This window comes from Balaenoptera borealis, assembly GCF_965194805.1.
Source record: "Balaenoptera borealis genome assembly, chromosome: 19".
NCBI classification, from domain to species: domain Eukaryota; kingdom Metazoa; phylum Chordata; class Mammalia; order Artiodactyla; family Balaenopteridae; genus Balaenoptera; species Balaenoptera borealis.
Window position 1 is genome coordinate 57,087,048 of NC_138878.1, and position 18,930 is coordinate 57,105,977.

An 18,930-nucleotide genomic window follows, 5' to 3' on the forward strand; every position below is an offset into this window, starting at 1 on the left:
CCAAAAGTTTCTGAAGGCCTTGGAATACTAGGATGTTGGAACCACAGACCCTAAGAGCAACAGAATTGTGGAACCACACACAACCTTAGAATAATTGAATCTTAGACATAGTAAATCTTAGAAAGACCAAACTTAGAGCCATAGGATCTTAGAACAACGTAATAATGATGATAATGATAAAGATGATGAAGATGACAATGAAGAAGATGCTGCTGATGAAATGATTATGATGCTGATGATAACAGCCAACCCTAGCGCTTCCTCTGTGACAGGTGCTGTTCTAAGTGCTCTACACGTCACTTAATTTAATCCTCACAACAACCCAATGAGTTAGGTACGTTATCCCCCCGCCCCACTTCAGAGATGAGGAGGCTGCAGCACAGAGAGGTTAAGTAACTTGCTGGAGGCCACACAGCTTGTGAGCTGGAGAGTTGGGATTCAAACCCAGGCAGTTTCGCTCTCAAGTCCATCCTCTTAACTGCCTCTTGGAATTAAAGAACGTGAGAGAGGTAGAATAGATCTTGGCCTAAAAAATTATAATCCAGGGCTATAGACCCTTAGGATCTTAAAAATCATAGAATCTTAGAACTATAGACACTCAGAGGATTGTAGCATTACGGAGGGTCCCAGCTAAGGAGGGACCTCAGACGCCATCCAGTCCAATCTCTTAATCTCTCCAGTTGGGGAAACAGATCCAGAAAGAAAAGGGACAGAGTTAGGTATCTTCCTGGAACACAGTGAGAAGACTGCCAGGGCCCCAGGGAGACACCAGAAGGGGCTGGGAAAGACATTTATTGAAAAGGAGAAGAAAGAGGAATTGAGGAGGTCACAGCAATCTAATGGAATAACGTGCAGCAGCAGTTCTCGAAGTGTGACCTGAGTCCCCAGGAGTACCCAAGACCTTCGCAGGAGGTCCACAAGGTCAAAATTATTTTCATATTAACACCAAGACATCTTTTGCCCTTTCGCACTCTCATTCCCTCGCAAGCACTCCATGGAGCTTTCCAGAGGCTTCCTAATATGTGATGATGTCATCGTCCTGTTGATTGATTGAACACGTGCTTGTGTATCCTTGTGTTTTGGAAATCTACCCATGGGACTTCCCTGGCAGTGGCGGTCCAGTGGTTAAGACTCCGTGCTCCCACTGCAGGGGGTGTGGGTTTGATTCCTGGTCGGGGAACTAAGATCCTGTATGCTGTGCCACGAGGCCAAAAAAAAAAAAAAAAGAAAAAGAAAAAGAAAATCTTTCCGTTTTCATTTTGAACACAATAAATACTGGTGTATAGATGACCCACATAAAAGAAAGCTCTTTTCAGGCCTCAATAACTTTAAGAATGTGAAGGGGTCCTGAGGCCAATAAGTTGGAAAATGATTGCTACACAGCAGTGAAAATAATAAATCCAACTACACACAACAACTACATTACAATGATCTCATAGACGTTGTGTTGAGTGAAAGAAGCCAGACACGAAAGAGAACATATTATGTGACTCCATGTTTATAACATCCCAAAACAGAAAAGACTAAAAGACTAAGAAAAGTCAGGGAAGTGGACTCTCCTGAGAGGGCAGGTCATGGTCTGTTCTTGACCTGGGTGCTAGTTACACTGCTGTGTTTGGTTTGTGAAAATCCATTGAGCTGCTCACTTATGATTTTTGCAGTTTATACTTCAATAAACAGTTAAGAAACGTCTGGTACGACAGGACGCTAACCAATCAGGGTGCCCACTGGTGCAAGATTATGTGCCAGGCTCTAACCCTTTAGTTGCTGCTCTGGGGGAAGATTCAGGGGGTTTAGAGGAGAAGCTAGGGTGGGGCTGGGGGGGTGCTCTGGGCATTAGCTAATTTTGAATGAATGCAGAAGTATTTCAGCATTTTAACAATGGGTATACAGGCATACCCTCAGAGATATGGTGGGTTTGATTCCAGACCACCACGATAAAGCAAATAACGCAATAAAGCGAGTCACACGCATTTTGGGGTTTCCCAGTGCATATAAAAGTTATGTTTACACTATACTGCAGTCTACTAAGTGTGCATTATATCTTTAAAAACAATGTACATACCTTAATTTTAAGTAGCTTTATTCCTGAAAAATGCCAACCACCATCTGAGCCTTCGGTGAATTGTAGTAGTAACATCAAAGATCACTGATCACAGGTCATCATAACAAATATAAAAATAATGAAAAGTTTTGAAATATTGCGAGAATTACCAAAATGTGACACGGGGACACGAAGCAACCAAATGCTATTGGGAAAACGGCGCCTATCGACTCGCTCGACACAAGGTTGCCACGGGTCTTCAATGTGTAAAAAACACAATATCTGCAAAGTGCAATAAAGCAAAGTGCAATAAAATGAGCACGCCTGTATCCCTATTGGCGAGTGGCGTCTGGATGTCAGCCCTGCTCCATGGCTCTCTGTCTACCCCTACCTCCCATGCAGTGAACAGCCTGGGCATCAGTGAAGAACTGAAGGAGAAGCTGCGGGATGTGATGGTGGACCGGCATAAGGTGGCCCTGGGGAAGACCCTGGGAGAAGGTGAGTCCCCCCATAACACACACACACACACACACACACACATATCTCCCTGAACCATGAAGTCCTCCCCACCCCCGCCCAACCACAGGAAATGCAGTCCCTACGGCGCCCCCCTGAGGTCAGCATCTCTCTCTGGTCCCCCACAGGAGAGTTTGGAGCTGTGATGGAAGGCCAGCTCAACCAGGATGACTCCATCCTCAAGGTGGCTGTGAAGACGATGAAGAGTGAGTCTGTACATGCATGTGCACACATGCGGGATCCCCATCCCTTAATCTCAGGTCCCTTCCCTGTTCCCCTAAGGAAGCAGAAGAACTGGAAAGGTAACAGCAGTTTAGCCCAACCACAGAACGTCAGTGTTTCCGGACAGGAAATGGAGTCCCTGCCAGGTCCTTCAACAGAGGGAACTTAATACAGGGAGATTACTACAAAGGTGTAGGGAAAACTGAAGGAACAGCTGGGAGCAGTGAGACAATTAGCAGCAGCACTATGTCACTTCCACCCCCAGGCCCGAAGGGCAGAGGCAGGAAGTGGTGTTACCAGAGCCCACAGCCGGAGCTCCCTGATGGGATTTAGGAATCACAGAGTTAGGGGCTACCTTGTGGGGGCTCGAAACACAAAGGAGACACAGCCACCACCAAGGCAATACTGGAAGCAGAAAGAGAGAGGATGAAATTGCCCTGACTTCTCCCCTCCACTCGCCCACCTGTCAATCTCCCATCAGTGCTTCCCATTGGCAGACTCCAACAGGAAACAGCAGGGAAGGGAGCCTGGGAAATGTAGTTTTCAGAGGGCCCAGCCCCCTGTGATGCATAGCAGGGCAGGGGAAGGTCGAGAATGAGGCACACCTGGCTTCATCATTTACTCGCTGTGTGATCTCAGGTTAGTGACTATCCCTCTCGGAGCCTCCCATTCCTCATCTGGAGAAAAGGATCATAACGTCCCTACCTCCTAGGGTGTTGTGTGGCAAAGCACTTAATGCTGGGGTTGGCACATTGAACTCACAATTAATGTGGACTAAAACCGTATTATTTACATCATCCGAGAGGGTGGGAGCCAGTCCAGGTTCACACAGCACAGGAAGTCCAGGGCCAAGTCCTTTCCACATAGGGATGAAGCTTAGAGGGTCGGACTGGAGGTGAGGGAGAAATGATCCTTTCAGAGTCACAGCGGCTAAACGCTTGGGTTATGGAGTTATCACGCATTCCCTCATTCATTACTGAGTGCCTCTTGCATACCAGGTTATGTTCCTGACCTGGGTTTGAATCCCAGCTGTGTGACGCTGAGCAAGTCACTTTGCCTCTATGAGCCAGTGTCCTGAGTTGCAAAACAGGGACAAAGGTAGGGCTCCCAGGGCTGCTGCAACTGTGCTGGGAAGCAGCCTAGCACAGAGCTGCACATGGACCCCGGAGCCAGACTGCCTGCGTTTGAGCTCTGCCTAGTCCTCTTGCTAGCTGTGTGTGCCCTTAGGCAGGTTTCTTAACCATTCTGTACCTTGGTCTCCCCCATCTTTTTTCTTTTTTTTAATTTATTTATTTTTATTTTATTTATTTTTGGCTGCGTTGGGTCTTCGTTGCTGCGCGCGGGCTTTCTCTAGTTGTGGCGAGCGGGGGCTACTCTTCATAGCGGTGCGCGGGCTTCTCATTGCGGTGGCTTCTCTTGTGGCGGAGCACGGGCTCTAGGCACGTGGGCTTCAGTAGTTGCGGCACGCTGACTCAGTAGTTGTGGCTGTCGGGCTCTAGAGCACAGGCTCAGTAGTTGTGGTGCACGGCCCTAGTTGCTCCGCAGCAAGTGAGATCTTCCCGGACCGGGGCTCGAACCCATGTCCCCTACACTGGCAGGCGGATCCACTGCGCCACCAGGGAAGCCCCTCCCCATCTTTAAAATGGGGAAAGTAATAGAAGCTCCTCAGAGGATTAAATGAGTTAATAGATGTAAAGCGCTGAATACAGCACCTGGTACTTACAAATCACGTCTGATAAAGAAGAAGAGGATGATGATGGTGATGAGGCCGAGGAGGAGGAGGGAAAGAGTCCTCCCTCCCCACCCCTCCTCCTCATCCACCTTCCTCTCCCCCCCAAGTTGCCATCTGCACAAGGTCAGAGCTGGAGGATTTCCTGAGTGAAGCCGTCTGCATGAAAGAATTCGACCACCCCAACGTCATGAGGCTCATTGGTGAGGGAGGGCAGATTTAGGGGGTCGACAGGCCCCATGGAGGCTGCAGCAGAGGGAAGACCCCTCCCTTGGGCACTGAGAAAATCAAACCTCCAGGCTTCCTCCTCCCCGCTCCCTGAGAGTCAGCAAGTTCCCCCCTTCCTCTCTCCCTCAGCTTGGAATGTGACATCTGACCTTTCCCAGAAATAGCTGAGGTCCCCAGGAGGGCTGGAGAAACAACCCTGGGAACAGTGCTGGAAATGGCTTCTCTGAAGCTTGGTCCATCACCCCCCTCCTCAACAATGTGGAGGCCAGACCTGAGGGGGAGGGAGAGACAGAAGGTGGGAGAGGGGGTGGCTTCCCCTTCTGCCCAACTCCAGTGACAGGGCTGCCTGGGGACACTCAGGCGTCTGTTTCCAGGGTTCTGAACGAGAGGGCTTCCCGGCACCCGTGGTCATCTTACCTTTCATGAAACACGGAGACCTACACAGTTTCCTTCTCTATTCCCGGCTTGGGGACCAGCCAGTGGTGAGAGCATTTTATTGTCTGGCCCACAAGTGTTAATGGAGCACCTAGCAGGTGCCCAGCGCTGCTCAGACACTGGGAAGGCCAAGGTGACCAGGAGCCTGCTTGATGGAGCTGTCTGCCAGTGGGGGGACCAGACAATAAATAAGTTAAATAAATAAGCAAGATAATTTAAGTGCTAGGAAGGAAATAGAGCCGGATGAGTGACAGGGAGGCCAGGCAATTAATTTGGGTGAACAGGGAAGGTCTCACTGAGGAGGGGAACTTGAAGGAGGAGCCAGCTGGTGGGAGGTGGGGAGATCTGGGAGAAAGCAGTCCCAGCAGAGGGCACAGCATGTGCAAAGGCTCAGAGGTGGGAACAAGCATGGCTTGTTTAAAGACCAGAAAGGGGGCTCCCTGCTGGAGCATATGTCAAGGGCAAGAACAATAGGAGATCAAGACAGAGAGGAAGGCAGGAGGGGATGACATAAGGCCGTGTTAGAAAGGGGTGGGATTTAATTCCTGGAGCCCTGGGAAAGCATCGCAGGGCAGAGCTAGGACGGAGGAAGGGAAGAGGGATAGATCTCGGGGACTCTGCTGACCTCTACTCCCTCCTGCCCCGGCCCCCCCAGTTCCTGCCCACTCAGATGCTGGTGAAGTTCATGGCAGACATTGCCAGTGGCATGGAGTATCTGAGTACCAAGAGATTCATACACCGGGACTTGGCCGCCAGGAACTGCATGTGAGTTTCCACCCTTCCAGGAATCCCCCCTCCTTCCGGGACACCGCCCCCCGCCCCGCCCTCCTCCCCAGGATGGAAGAGGGCGCTAGACACACACAGCCTTCAGGCAGGTCAGAGCTCAGGCGTGGAATAGAGAGGTGAGCAAGGAGGCTGGGGCCGGCTTTCTGGAGGAGGTGGGCCCTGAACCGAGATCCTGAAGGAGTACTGGGATGTGAAGAAAAGTGACAAGAGGGAGGGCTCGGTGGGTAGCATGTGGTGAGCAAAAGGGCAGAGGTGACCGATGAGGGTGGTGACATTTAAGCTTCATCTTTGTCCCCCTCCATGCTGAGTGTCTTACCTGGGGCTACCCTTGGGGAGGGGCCACACTGGATAAAGAGACCACACCCCCTGCCAAGGGACAAGCAGAAAATAGGCCAGAACCAGGGCTAAAGTGAGGGCGAGGTGTGTGTGTGTACACACAGGCTTAGAATGTTAGTCTCATTACACTCCTGGACTCAGAAATAGGAGCTGGAGAACCAGAGAATCTTTGGGAAGTCCCTGGTGGTCCAGTAGTTAGGACTCTACACTTTCACTGCTGAGGACCCAGGTCCGATCCCTGGTCTGGGAGCTAAGATCCCACAAACCACGCAGCACGGCCAAAAAAAAAAAAGAGAATCAGAGAATCTTCTATAAGACATGCAAATGTTCACAAATGTCTTTATTCCCCCCCGCACCACCCCCCAGTTTTTTTTTTTTTTTTTTGGCTGTACCGCGAGGGCATGTGGGATCTTAGTTCCCGGACCAGGGATCAAACCCGTGCCCCCTGCAGTGGAAGTGCAGAGTCCTAACCACTGGACCGCCAGGGAATTCCACCCCCCACCCCAACTTTTTCCTGTGAAAAATTCCAAATCTGCAGAAAAGTTGAAAGAATTGTGCAATGAACACCCATATCTCCTCTTTGTTGAGATGTTGCCACATTTGTCCTCTCTTCTCTTTCTCTCTCTCCCCTCAACCATTTGAAAGTAAGTTGCCAAGATGTGACATTCCACCCCTAAATCTTCAGTAGGTATCTCCTAAAATCAGGACTTATGCTTAAACAATCACAATTCTGTTATCACACCAAAGAAGATTAACACTAATTCTGTAACACAACCTACTATCATATCCATGTTCCAGTTCCTCCGATTGTCCTCCAAAATGTCTTTTTGGGATATTTTTTCCCCCAAAACCAGGATCTACGCAAAGTTCCCAGATTGCGTTTGGTTGTTGTACCCCTTTGGTCCCTTTTAATCTAGAATTACCCTCCACCACCACTACCTGTGTATAGTTTTGCGGCATATTCTTTTGGAAGAGATCAGGCCAGTTTTCTTGTAAGATGTCCCATGTATAAGTTGTGTCTGTTTCCTTGTGGTGGCATTTGCCTTGTTCCTGTGTTCCCTTTATTTCCTATAAACTGGAAAGGAGGTCTAAAGGCATGAATAGACTCAGTCAAAATGGAAGTTCTTTTATTTCTGTAACGTGGGCTGATCCTAGTCAAGCCCACAATGTAACAGTGACACCAAAAATCAGAGCGGACAATCAATTGTTGTGCACCTGTCACGTTTTCTGTTAAGTTGTTAAAATATTAAAATACTTCCTTACCAGTTGGCAACTGGCCACTTCCCCAAGCTTCCCATGTGCTCCACAGCCACCAGCTTAGATGCCTGTATATCACCCATCTCCACCCCCCTCCCCCCAGACACAGCAGTTAAAGGTTAACTCCTAGCATACTAGGGGCCTCCAGGGTCTGTTCTGGTTGGTCATTACCCAAGTCCATCACCCTGGGTAGAAATCATCAATTCTTTTTTTTTTAATTAATTAATTAATTTATATTTATTTTTGGCTGCATTGGGTCTTCGTTGCTGCACGTGAGCCTCTCATTGCGGTGGCCTCTCTCGTTGTGGAGCACGGGCTCTAGGCACGCGGGCTTCAGTAGTTGTGGCACACGGGCTCGGTAGTTGTGGCTTGCGGGTTCTAGAGCGCAAGCTCAGTAGTTGTGGTGCATGGGCTTAGTTGATCTGCGGCATGTAGGATCTTCCCAGACCAGGGCCCGAACCCGTGTCTCCTGCATTGGCAGGTGGATTCTTGACCACTGAGCCAGCAGGGAAGTCCCCGAAATCATCAATTCTTAAAAAAACAGAATCCCAGAAACTCAGATGCAAGAATCAGGGAATCTTCTATTTATATAAAGCACAAAAACAAGCACAAGTAATCCATGCTGCTAGAAGTGAAGATCTTAATCACCCTAGGAGGGGTAATTATACGCTAGGAAGGAAGGACCAGTAATCTTTCTTTCTCATTTTAAAAAATCGATGTCTATTCTACATACACTAAAATATGCACATTTTATGCATGCAGTTCAATGAATGTTTACGTGTCTATAGACCCATGGAAACAACCACCGCTAGATCAAGATAAGGAACATTTCTAGGCCCTTGGCAGGCTCTCTCCTGCCCTTCCCAGTCACTGCCCCCAAGGGGTAACCACTATTCTGTACTTTTGTCCCCATCAACTTCTGTCACCTCTTCTTAAATGTCATGTAAGTGGAATCGCAATTTTGACTCCTTTGTGTCTGGCTTATTTTGCTCAGCATGAAGTTTTGAGATTAGTCCATGTCATTGTACGTATCAGTAGTTCTTTTTCTTTGCTGTGTGGTATTCCATTGCACAGATGCCCCACGATGTTCTGTTTCTTAATCTGGTTTCTGGTTACCTGGGTGTGTTTATGAAAATTCAGTGAGCTTGGGCTTCCCTGTGGCGCAGTGGTTAAGGATCCGCCTGCCAATGCAGGGGACACGGGTTCAAGCCCTGGTCCGGGAAGATCCCACATGCCACAGAGCAACTAAGCCCGTGCGCCACAACTACTGAGGCTGCACTCTGGAGCCCATGAGTCAAACTGCTGAAGCCCGTGCGCCTAGAGCCCATGCTCCTCAACAAGAGAAGCCACTGCAATGAGAAGCCCGTGCACCACAACAAAGAGTAGCCCCCACTCACTGCAGCTAGAGAAAGCCCGCGTGCAGCAACAAAGATCCAACTCAGCCTAAAATAAATAAATAAATAAATAAATTTATTTTAAAAAAAAAATTCAGTGAGCTCTTCATTTAAGATTTGTGCATGTTTCTGTGTATATAGTATACTTCAAAAACACAGTTAAAAAAAAATCAGACTCCAACCCAAGGAGCCTAGGAAGGACCTTAGAATCTGGCAAAAAGCCAGAGCTGGGAAGGTCCATAGCAGCCCTTTTCCCACCCACCTTTTACAGAGGGTATAAGAAGTAACACAGTTCCCTCCCAGTCTGGGGCAAGGCGGGGAGACTGATCCCCAGCCCCAAGCAGGACAGCCAGGGCAAGAGATGGAGACGTGTCTGAGAGTGAGGGCAGGCTTCCTGGTGGAGGGGGCTGATGCCGTGACCCCATTCCTCTCCCCAATCTGGTAGGCTGAACGAGAACATGTCGGTGTGTGTGGCGGACTTTGGGCTCTCCAAGAAGATCTACAACGGGGACTACTACCGCCAGGGACGCATCGCCAAGATGCCAGTCAAGTGGATCGCCATCGAGAGCCTGGCTGACCGCGTCTACACTAGCAAGAGCGATGTGGTACGTGCACCCCTGGCAGGAGTGGGGAGCAGGGGGAGGGCGTGGCCTGATCATCTCACACCAGACCTGGGCTCACAGGGACGTGAGGGCTTCCCTGCGCAGGGGTCCACCACACGGACCATGTGTGGCGGGCATCTGTGAACGGTGGTGTGGACATGCCGGGAGTATGCACAGGCCCATGGGTGCATGGTGACAGGTTGCTACATGGGATATGTAGACAGTTTAGGTTGGGAGGGGCAGTGGTAAGTGTATACATGTGTCTAGCCAGGGTGTGGAGGGTGACCCGAGACCACGTGTCCATGGATCGTATAATTGTTTGCACGGGTGGGCAGGTCTATGTGTGCACACAAGTTGCCTCTGTAACTGTGTACCTGTACCAAAGTGTTTCTGTGAATAGCTGTGATGCACCCACAAAGATAGCTGTGTCCACGTAAGTGTGGGGATACCCATGAATCTGTATGTTGGGTGAGGGCGTCTGTGCAGGAGACACCCCCTAAATTCTCTCCCTTCTGCCCCACCACAGTGGTCCTTTGGGGTGACAATGTGGGAGATTGCCACTCGAGGCCAGACCCCATATCCAGGAGTGGAGAACAGCGAGATTTATGACTACCTGCGCCAGGGAAACCGCCTGAAGCAGCCTGTGGACTGTCTGGACGGACTGTGAGGACCCTTAGTATCCCCTCCCCCCATCTCAGATTTTACCGCAAAACCCTGAGCACCCCGCATGGCTCTGACATATCCAGGACCCTCTAAAACCACAGGATCCCTCAGACTGTTGAGGAACCCACCTGCCCCCTTCACCCATGCTCCACGGAACCACTATTAGCCCATGAGGCATGAATTAGCAAAAGGTGCCTTTTCCTCCTTTGCTTTGTGTGTGGAACGCAGGCTGGAGCAGCACCCCTACCCCGGCCAGGTATCCGTGGGCAGTGAATAATGACACGTCCCCGCTCGCAAAGAATTCTAATTCCTCCCAGGCTCCTGAGCACCCACACTCCCCCCCACGTGCTCTTCAACACCCAGAGCCCTCTGCCAAACCCTTATAATGAGCTTCTCCAAACTCTCCAGGCTCCTGTGAGATGTTCTCAGAATCCTTCAGGGTGGTGCTTATCAAACTTTGCCATCCCATGGAACACACAGAGGAGAGCACTTTGGGGGTAAAGAGAAGATGTTCCTTGGGTCAGGAGGGAAGAGCCTGGGGCTTCAGACTCTCCAGGTCCTCCTTGGGTGCTCCAAGAGCTGAGGGCAGGAAGAATAGCTAACATTTCTATACAATTTACTAGAAGGTATGGTTTTAAGTGTTCTGCGTGCATTAAGTCATTTGGTCCTCACTACAGCCATATGAAGTGGGTTGGCACCCTTATTATTCCCATAGGCAGCTGATGCGCAACTGAGGCCCACGTCAAGGGAAAATCATTTGCCAAAGGCTGCATAGCTGGTGTATTAGTTATCTATATCCCCAAAATCCAGTAGCTTAAAACAACAGGCATTTATTACCTCGCATGGTTTCTGAAGGTCAGGAGTCTGGGAACAGCTTAGCAGGGTAATTCTGGATCAGGGTTTCTAATGAGGTTACAGTCAAGATGTCAGCTGGGGCTGAAGCCATCTGAAGTTTGAGACTGGAAGATCTCTTGCAAGGTGGCTCACTCACATGGCTGTGGCAGAAGGCCTCAGTCCCTTGCCACGTGGACCCCTCTATAGCGCTGCTTGAGTTTCCTCATGACATGGTGGCTGGCCTCCCCCAGATGAGCATTCCAAGAGAAAGAACAAGGAGGAATCCACAATACCTTTTCAATCTAGTCTCAGAATCACACACACTATCACTGCTGCCGAGTCAGAATCCAGTGACTAAATCCAGCCCACACTCAAGGGGAGGGAAGGTAGCCTCCATCTTTTGAAGGGAGGAATGTCAAAGAATTTGAGTACATATTTAATTTTATTTATTTATTTATTTGTTTATTTATGGCCACGCCGTGTGGCATGCGGGATCTTAGTTCCCAGACCAGGGGCCGAACCCGTGCCCCCTGCAGTGAGAGCACAGAGTCTTAACCACTGGACCGCCAGGGAAGTCCCTGAGTACATATTTTAAACCAATACAGCTTGCAAAGCTTTGATGCTAGAGTCTGTTCTGGGGAACCACACCGGGAAGCTTTACTCTAGCAAACCCTCACTAGAACATCACCCCCTACCCAGAGAGATTTCCCAAGACTTTTTCCAGTTCCTGAGTGTGTCTGTCCCAGGACCCACCTCAGAAACTCTTGAGAATTTCCAAGTCCCCATAGATGCCCCCCGAACTGCTACAGTTTCCTCCACTCCCTTGTAATACCCTCAGTCCTCTGAGTGTCCTAAAATACCCCCAAACTCCCAGAATGCTCCCCTGTTCAGTCTCCCACTCCTCATTTTGCTACCCTAGGTATGCCCTGATGTCCCAGTGCTGGGAGCTAAACCCCCGAGACCGGCCGAGTTTTGCAGAGCTTCGGGAAGATCTGGAGAATACGCTGAAGGCCCTGCCCCCTGCCCAGGAGCCAGACGAAATCCTCTATGTCAACATGGATGAGGGTGGGGGTCATCCTGAACCACTTGGAGCTGCTGGAGGAGCTGACCCCCTAACTCAGCCTGACCCTAAGGATTCCTGCAGCTGCCTCACCGCCGCTGAGGTCCATCCTGCTGGACGCTATGTCCTCTGCCCTTCTACAGCTCCTGGCCCCGCCCTGCCTGCTGACAGGAACTCCCCAGCACCCCCAGGGCGGGAGGATGGCGCCTGAGACAACCCTCCACCTGGGACTCCCTCTCAGGACCCAAGCTAGGCACTGCCACTGGGGGAACCCCCCCCTCACTTTCCCACTCCAGGCTTTACCCCCAACCTTAGCCCTCTCCTCCTACCCATTCCACTTCCATCCCAGACAGATCCTCTCCCTTTTCCACACCTTAGTGTCCCCATGTGTAAAAGGAAGGGATTGGACTGCAATCCCTAAGGGTCCTCCCAGGTCTAACATTCCAAGATTCTAGATTCTAAGGTTTAAAGAGTCTAGATTCAGAGGTTCTAAGTGTCAAAGATGAGTCTGATTCTAAGGACCTGAAATTCCAAAGTCTCTAATTCTAAAGTGCTAAGGTTCTAGACATGGAAGTTCTAAGGCCTATATTCTAAGGCTGTGAGATTCTATGGCTCTAGACTTTTCTGGTTCTAAGATTCTTGATAAAGCCCACAAGATTTTAGGTTCTAAAGCCCTAAGATTCTAATTCTAGGATCTAAGGCTCTATGATTCTAGATTTTATTTTTCTAGGGTTCTGAATCCCTAGAGTGTAAGATTCTACAATTGTAAAAATTCTACAATTCTAGACATGGAGGTTCTAAGGTCTGATGTTCTAAAATTCTATGTTCCGAGCCTCATAGAGTATAATTTCTCTGACTGTAAAACTCTAGATCATAAAGCTTCAAGATTTGATCTTCTCAAGTTCTAAGATTCTAATGCTGGTCAGTTATAGGTTCTAAGGCTTTATGGTCCTCGAAACTTTTGTTATGAGATTCTGGATCCTAAAGATCTAAAATGCTAGAATCTGCAATTAGAAAGTTCTAAGAGTTTAAAGATGGAGGTTCTAAGGTCTAATGTTCTAAGATGCAATGTTCCAAGACCTAGTCTAAGAACCTAGATTCTCTATGTCTAAGATTCCGGATCATATGCTTCAAGATTCTAGATTATTAAACTCTAAGATTCTAATGTTGTTCTGTTCTGTGTTCCAAGGCACTCTAGATTCTATTGGTCCAAGATTCTGGATCCTCAGCATCTATGGTATAAGACTCTACAGTTGGTGGTGACTAACCAGATGCCAAAGTTTTAATCATTTTTAATTTTGGACACCTTTAATTTCTATGCTGCATTCTGTCTTTCTAGGATTTTAGTTAAGGGGCCAAGAATTCACAGTTCTAAGTCTTAAGATTCTAGGCACTATAGTTCTAAGATTCACATGTTGTAAGATTCTAAAAGTCTACAGGTCTAGAATTCTAAGATACAATTCCAAGGTTTTAAACTTATAGTTTTATCCTTTGTGGGATAGTTTTATCCTTCCCTTCTTAGCCACCTCTGCTTCCTCTTCCCCTTATGTGGGGTGTGCACCCTCAAGCCTGTGCAATGCATTAAGGATGCCTCCTTTCCCCAAAGGACAAACTCCCTCCTCTGGGACCATGCTGCCCCCCTGAGCCAGTCCCTTATGCCCCCTGAACAGAGTGTGGACTCTGAAACCTCCAGAGGGGCTCAGATCACATAAAACTTTGTAACCATGCTTCTGTCTCCTCTTGTCTCCACTTAGCTGTCATATGGCCCCTCTCCCTGGCAACTCAGTTTCCCCAGTAAAAAGGAGGGTTTGGTGGGGTCTTGGAGTTCTCCCCTCACTCAAGAGGGTAGAAATGAACATATGCATAGACAAAAAGACAGGCAAACAAAAGCAGACTCACTGAAACCCCTAGTGAGGAATAGGCACATAGATATTCACAGGGTCACACAGAGACCCTACCCCTCTCCAAAGTAACAGACCCATGAATTAATGGACATACTCAAGCACACCTGGTCACAAATACAGAGACACAAATTCAGACACAGAGAAACACAAAATTACACAGATACAAACATGTTTACAAACATGCACAGGCAGGCAGTCACCAGGAATAGGAAGAAACTAGAGTAACAGATACATACACAAATACTCAGAAATATTGAGTACGTAGAGGACACTCACACACCCAAACGTTCAGATTCACATAGAAACACAGGCACAGAGCACCTCCAATCATCACGAGCCCGCAAAGGGACTCCTGCCAAGACAAGCCCACTGTGTTTTGCAAGCATCGCAGGCACAAGTTCCTGGGTGTGTCCAGCAGCAGATGGAGGAATCCTTGGCAGCGCCCGGACGCCCCCAGGTGGTGGCTCCTGCGAACCGAGACCGGTTCAATCCGGGCCACAAACTTTTTTAGAACAAATCATTGTGGAAAGCTGGGAGGAGAGAGGAAGTCGGACGTGGGCGAGGGGCGGGGTGTCTGGACTGGAACCTACGGGCCCACGTGAGTGTCTGTCCCGCTTCTGAGTGGGTGCTGTGTGTCTATGTTGCCGTGGTGTAAGCTTGTAGTGTAACTGTCCTGTGTGTCTTTATCATTTGAAGCCGCCTGCCTGTGGCGACCTTAGTGGGCTCATCTATACCGAAGTTTGGTGTATTATCCCCTGAATTGATGCTTCTGATCCCACACACGCCATTTGTTTATCTGTGTTGTGTGTGCGCCTTTGTCTAAGTAGAGGTTTTGTGTGGCTTTTGTGGGCTTTAGGTACGGCTCAGTGGGCAGCGGGCGTTTGCATTGTGTATCTCGGTAGTGTACCTTACAGAAGCTTTGTGTCTTTTGAGTTAGAGGCGACAGGTGGTGCAGTGTTAGACATTGTGAAACTCTGTGGAGTTTAGTAGAGTGAGGCTTAACTACGGACCTGTGTGTTTGAGCTTGTCAATATAGACACCGAACAGGCGGATCTACTGAACAGCAGTTTAGAGGATGTGGGGTAGAGACCCCTGAAACTGTGGAGGTCTTTCCGGAGGGGAAGGCTCTATGATCGCGTGCAGAGTGCCCATTCCACGTATGATACCAACCATAGAGGAAGACGGTAGCGCAGCTATAAAGAGGCGCCCCGTGAGATGTACTATCAAAGGGGAGAGAGTGCGATTCCCTTTACAACTTTTCTCCCGCTGTTAGTCTAGCCTCTATTTTCAAACCTTCAGGATTCTCTTAAGTCAAAGGGTTGCTTTTCATAAAGGCAACTGAGTTTCTTCCAGATTAAGAATAATTTATCTACTTAATCTCGATTTCGTATACTTCCCTCTACAGCAATATTCGTAAGGCCGACCGTAACCAGAACGGCCAATCCGGGTAGGTTTTCCTAAAACGATGCAACTGTACTAGCTTTAGTGAGATAAGACAGTAACTGAGATTGGTGGACAGACTGTTTTGAAACCGCCCTAACGGCAAGGGGCAGGTCCTTAGTGAATTCATCTCTTTCCGGTTTCCTAAAGGCAATCGTGAAAGGGGGGCGGGGGTGTCTGCCGACCCTCCATTTGATTGGTTTCTAGTGGTTTTACCCGCTTGTACTCCTCTAGGGGCGGGAGATTTAGACCAATCAAGATATGTGTTACAGAGACACTAGTTTGATGAAAGGACCGCACAGGAAAGGCCGTGGGTGGGGGGAGAAACGCTCATTCTGAGATCTCATCACTGATTGGTCCAAATCTTTACTCCCTTTCCCTCATTTGACCCTACGTGAGCGGGCGCGCGGGCACTACCCAATCACCGCGCGCTCCTCCTCCCTCCTTTTCCCGCCCTCCCGCTTCGGCCCCGGCACCGACGTAGGCCAACGCTTCCTCCCCGGCAGCTCCTAAGCCCTTTCTTTGACGTTCTTTTGAAAGACGCGCTCTGATTGGCTGAGCCCCGGGGTTCGCGCCCGTTGCCCCCATGCGATGGCCAATTGGCACCCGTGTTGCATCGCACGGGGCCACGGAGGAGGGGGGAGGCGGTGGCGGCGGCCATTTTGAGCCGCCGCCGCCGCCATTGGAGTGGGGGGCCCCCCCCTTTCCCCCTTCGCCTCCTGACAGGAAAGGTTTAAGGGGGACTGAGCCCTGGGAGGCCGGGCCGGGCTCGGGGGCCGCCCCGGGGGCCCGGGCCATGGATGTGCGCCGTCTGAAGGTGAACGAACTTCGCGAGGAGCTGCAGCGCCGCGGCCTGGACACTCGCGGCCTCAAGGCCGAGCTTGCTGAGCGGCTGCAGGCGGCGCTGGAGGCCGAGGAGCCCGACGACGAGCGGGAGCTCGAGGCCGACGACGAACCGGGGCGACCTGGGCACAACAACGAGGAGGTCGAGACCGAGGGGGGCTCCGAGCTGGAGGGGACCGCGCAGCCACCGCCGCCCGGGCTGCAGCCGCACCCGGAGCCCTGCGGCTACTCGGGGCCGGACGGACATTGTGAGAGTGCGCGGGGCGGGGGCCGGGGAGCCCGGAGTCCGGGCCGAGGAAGGGCTGTGGGACGCGGGATCCCGGCGCCTGAGGTCGGGGAGACGATCTGAGGATCGGGGGATCGCGCCATCCGCCGCTGAAAAGGATCTGGGGACAAGGCCCTTGGGACGACCAGGGGGTGGATCCTGGTGTTCGGTGCAGGGGAGATACTGGAGTGGGGGCTCTCGGTTTCGGAGATGAGGAAGGTCCGGGGGTGTAGAGGATTCTGGAGCCTAGGGCTCGGAAACCGGAAGCCGTGGTTTCTGGAGCCGGAGACAGTCGGAAGAACAGGAGGTTTTCTATCGGGGGACCGAGGAGGATCTTGGAAATGGTGATCTTAGGGTTTGCAGCTGGGTAGGCTTGGGAGCCATGCTAGCCCAGTCTATGGGCTGGGCGTTGGGAGCCGTGTTTTCAGGGCTGGGAGAGTTTTGAGGATGGAGGATCCTGGAGTTTGCTGCTGGATGTGGTACCGAGAATTCTTATGGGTTGGTTAAAATGGAGTGCTGGTGTCTGGCCGGGGAGGGTCTGATGGACTGTGTGTTCTGGTGTTTGACTGGGGAGCACTTAGGGGATGTGGGAGACCACCACGTGATTGTACTAGGGGGGGACTCCCATCTGACTGAGGATGGCCTGGGGGACTCAGATCCGGGGCTGAAAGGCCAACCTTGAGGCAGGGGCAACCTGGGCATTTGATGCTGGCAATCTGGGGACCTTCTGGTTGACTTGTAGAGGAGGTATATGGAACCTTGGTGTCCAGAAGCTGGTGGGGGAGAGAAGGATGCTTCACTGGGTGAGAGACCTGGAGGTCTAGAACTGGGAAGGCTCTGAGAACAGATAACGCAGTGGCTACTGCTGAATGGTCTTAGATTAACAGTATGGGATGTTTGGAGAACAAGGGTAGCTGGCGGGGGTGGGGGGGGGGCGGTAGATAACAAGTAGATACTCGATGGAGTATCTAGGGGATAGAGGATCCTTGTGTCTAGCACAGGAGTGTGTAGCTGGTCTGTCAAATATAGGGGAGGGGAGAGTGTGTAGGATGTGGAGGGTGAAAGAAAACCTGTTGACTTGGCTGGGGACCTCAGGGTGGAGTAGGGGGAAGTGTTTCTGGGGCTGAGCATCTCCACAAGAGGGCTCCTTGGTCCCCAGAAGCAGTTGTTTTTGTGCCCAGGGATTGGAGGGGGCCTCAAGGGGTAGCTGTGAACCTGTGCATCAGCCAGAAGGTGTGACTCTGAAGGAGAGGGGATGGAGTAGATCTGTTACTTTCTGAAGGGAGGCGACCCCGGTATGGGAGGGACTAAATCTGGAGTTAGAAAAGGGTGGCTTTCTAGCAGGACAGGGATCGGAGAGGTTGAAGAGTAAGTAGAAAGGACTTTGGCATTCAGAGTTTGTGTTGTTTCTCTGAAAAGAGGGTATCCTCAGCCATAGGGCTAAGGAAATGGGGAGAGCAAGGGGGTCAGAGAAGAGACTGGATTTGGGGTTGGCATTGGGTATTTACTTGTTGAAGAGAGATGGAATCTCCTGGAGCAGGGCAATCTGAGGGTAGGTTTGGGGTGGAGAGCGATTGTCTAGGACTCAGATGCTGGGAAAAGTACTTCCCATTGCAGAGACCTGTGAAGGAAGGAAGGAGTGGCCCAGTGTGCCTGCCTAGGGCAGGCGAGACCCTGGCAGGAATGCCTAGGAAGAAGGGCCAATGGCTGGAGGCGGCTCCAAAGAAAAGTGATGTGCTTTAGAGCATAGGCTCTAGACTCAGATTTTGTCTTGGGCAAGTCGCTTCACCTCTGTGAGCCCTGGTTCCGTTGTGTGTAAAATTGGGATAATAATAGTGTCCCCACCCCCCCAGGGTTGTTATGAATGAGATTATGTTCATAAGGGGCTTAGCACTGGACCTGTCTATTATTAGGAAGTGGATGTTTCAGAGAGTGGAGAAGGGCCCCAGAACCCTAGGTTCTCTGAGCACAGCTTCCTCTGTGAGCACAGGAGATTCTCAGAAAGAGAGGTGTGAGGCTTCCGTGGCGAGAAGAACACTGTGCTTGGAGCCTGGAAGAAAGAAAATGGTTTGAAAGGGTCCCCGGTGTTCTAATTAAGGAGTTATTTTGTGTCTTCCTTTCTCCCCTACTCCTTACAACAAAATCCTTTGGGTCCCTTTTTATGCCCCCCTCCAACCCTTCCTTCAACCCTGGTAAACAGACCTGTAGCAGACCACGTGATCTGTGACTTTCCTCCCTTTGGCCGCACCTGGTTTGCGCCCAGATATATTTGTCCTCTGAGAAAGGATCCAATCAGTTAGCAAGCAGCAGAATAGTCTGCCCTTCCCTGTGGTTCTGCCTCACTAGTCCTGGCACAGCCACTAGTAGGGCTC

General features: G+C 50.4%; 2 protein-coding genes across 11 annotated transcripts in view; both read left to right on the forward strand.

Moving 5' to 3' along the window:
- AXL (AXL receptor tyrosine kinase) overlaps positions 1 to 13,271 on the forward strand; it is a 29,964-nt gene extending 16,693 nt beyond the window's left edge. For all 4 annotated transcript variants that reach the window (XM_082367518.1, XM_082367519.1, XM_082367517.1 and 1 more), the window contains 8 exons: positions 2,447 to 2,542; positions 2,689 to 2,766; positions 4,622 to 4,714; positions 5,100 to 5,221; positions 5,830 to 5,939; positions 9,393 to 9,552; positions 10,076 to 10,212; positions 11,966 to 13,271. In XM_082367518.1, the coding sequence (XP_082223644.1) occupies positions 2,447 to 2,542; positions 2,689 to 2,766; positions 4,622 to 4,714; positions 5,100 to 5,221; positions 5,830 to 5,939; positions 9,393 to 9,552; positions 10,076 to 10,212; positions 11,966 to 12,317 (1,148 nt within the window). In that variant the 3' untranslated portion in view covers positions 12,318 to 13,271. The remainder of the gene's footprint in view (positions 1 to 2,446; positions 2,543 to 2,688; positions 2,767 to 4,621; positions 4,715 to 5,099; positions 5,222 to 5,829; positions 5,940 to 9,392; positions 9,553 to 10,075; positions 10,213 to 11,965) is intronic.
- Positions 13,272 to 14,497: 1,226 nt separating this feature from the next.
- HNRNPUL1 (heterogeneous nuclear ribonucleoprotein U like 1) overlaps positions 14,498 to 18,930 on the forward strand; it is a 35,350-nt gene continuing 30,917 nt past the window's right edge. For 2 of the 7 annotated variants that reach the window (XM_082367512.1, XM_082367515.1), the window contains exon 1: positions 16,296 to 16,435. Coding sequence is in view for 2 of the 7 variants with exons in the window: in XM_082367510.1 (XP_082223636.1) it covers positions 16,247 to 16,541 (295 nt within the window). In the remaining 5 variants the exon portion in view is untranslated. Of the gene's footprint in view, positions 14,609 to 16,075; positions 16,542 to 16,907; positions 16,926 to 18,930 lie in introns of those variants that run through there. The other 5 variants (XM_082367513.1, XM_082367516.1, XM_082367510.1 and 2 more) reach the window with 5 other exon arrangements.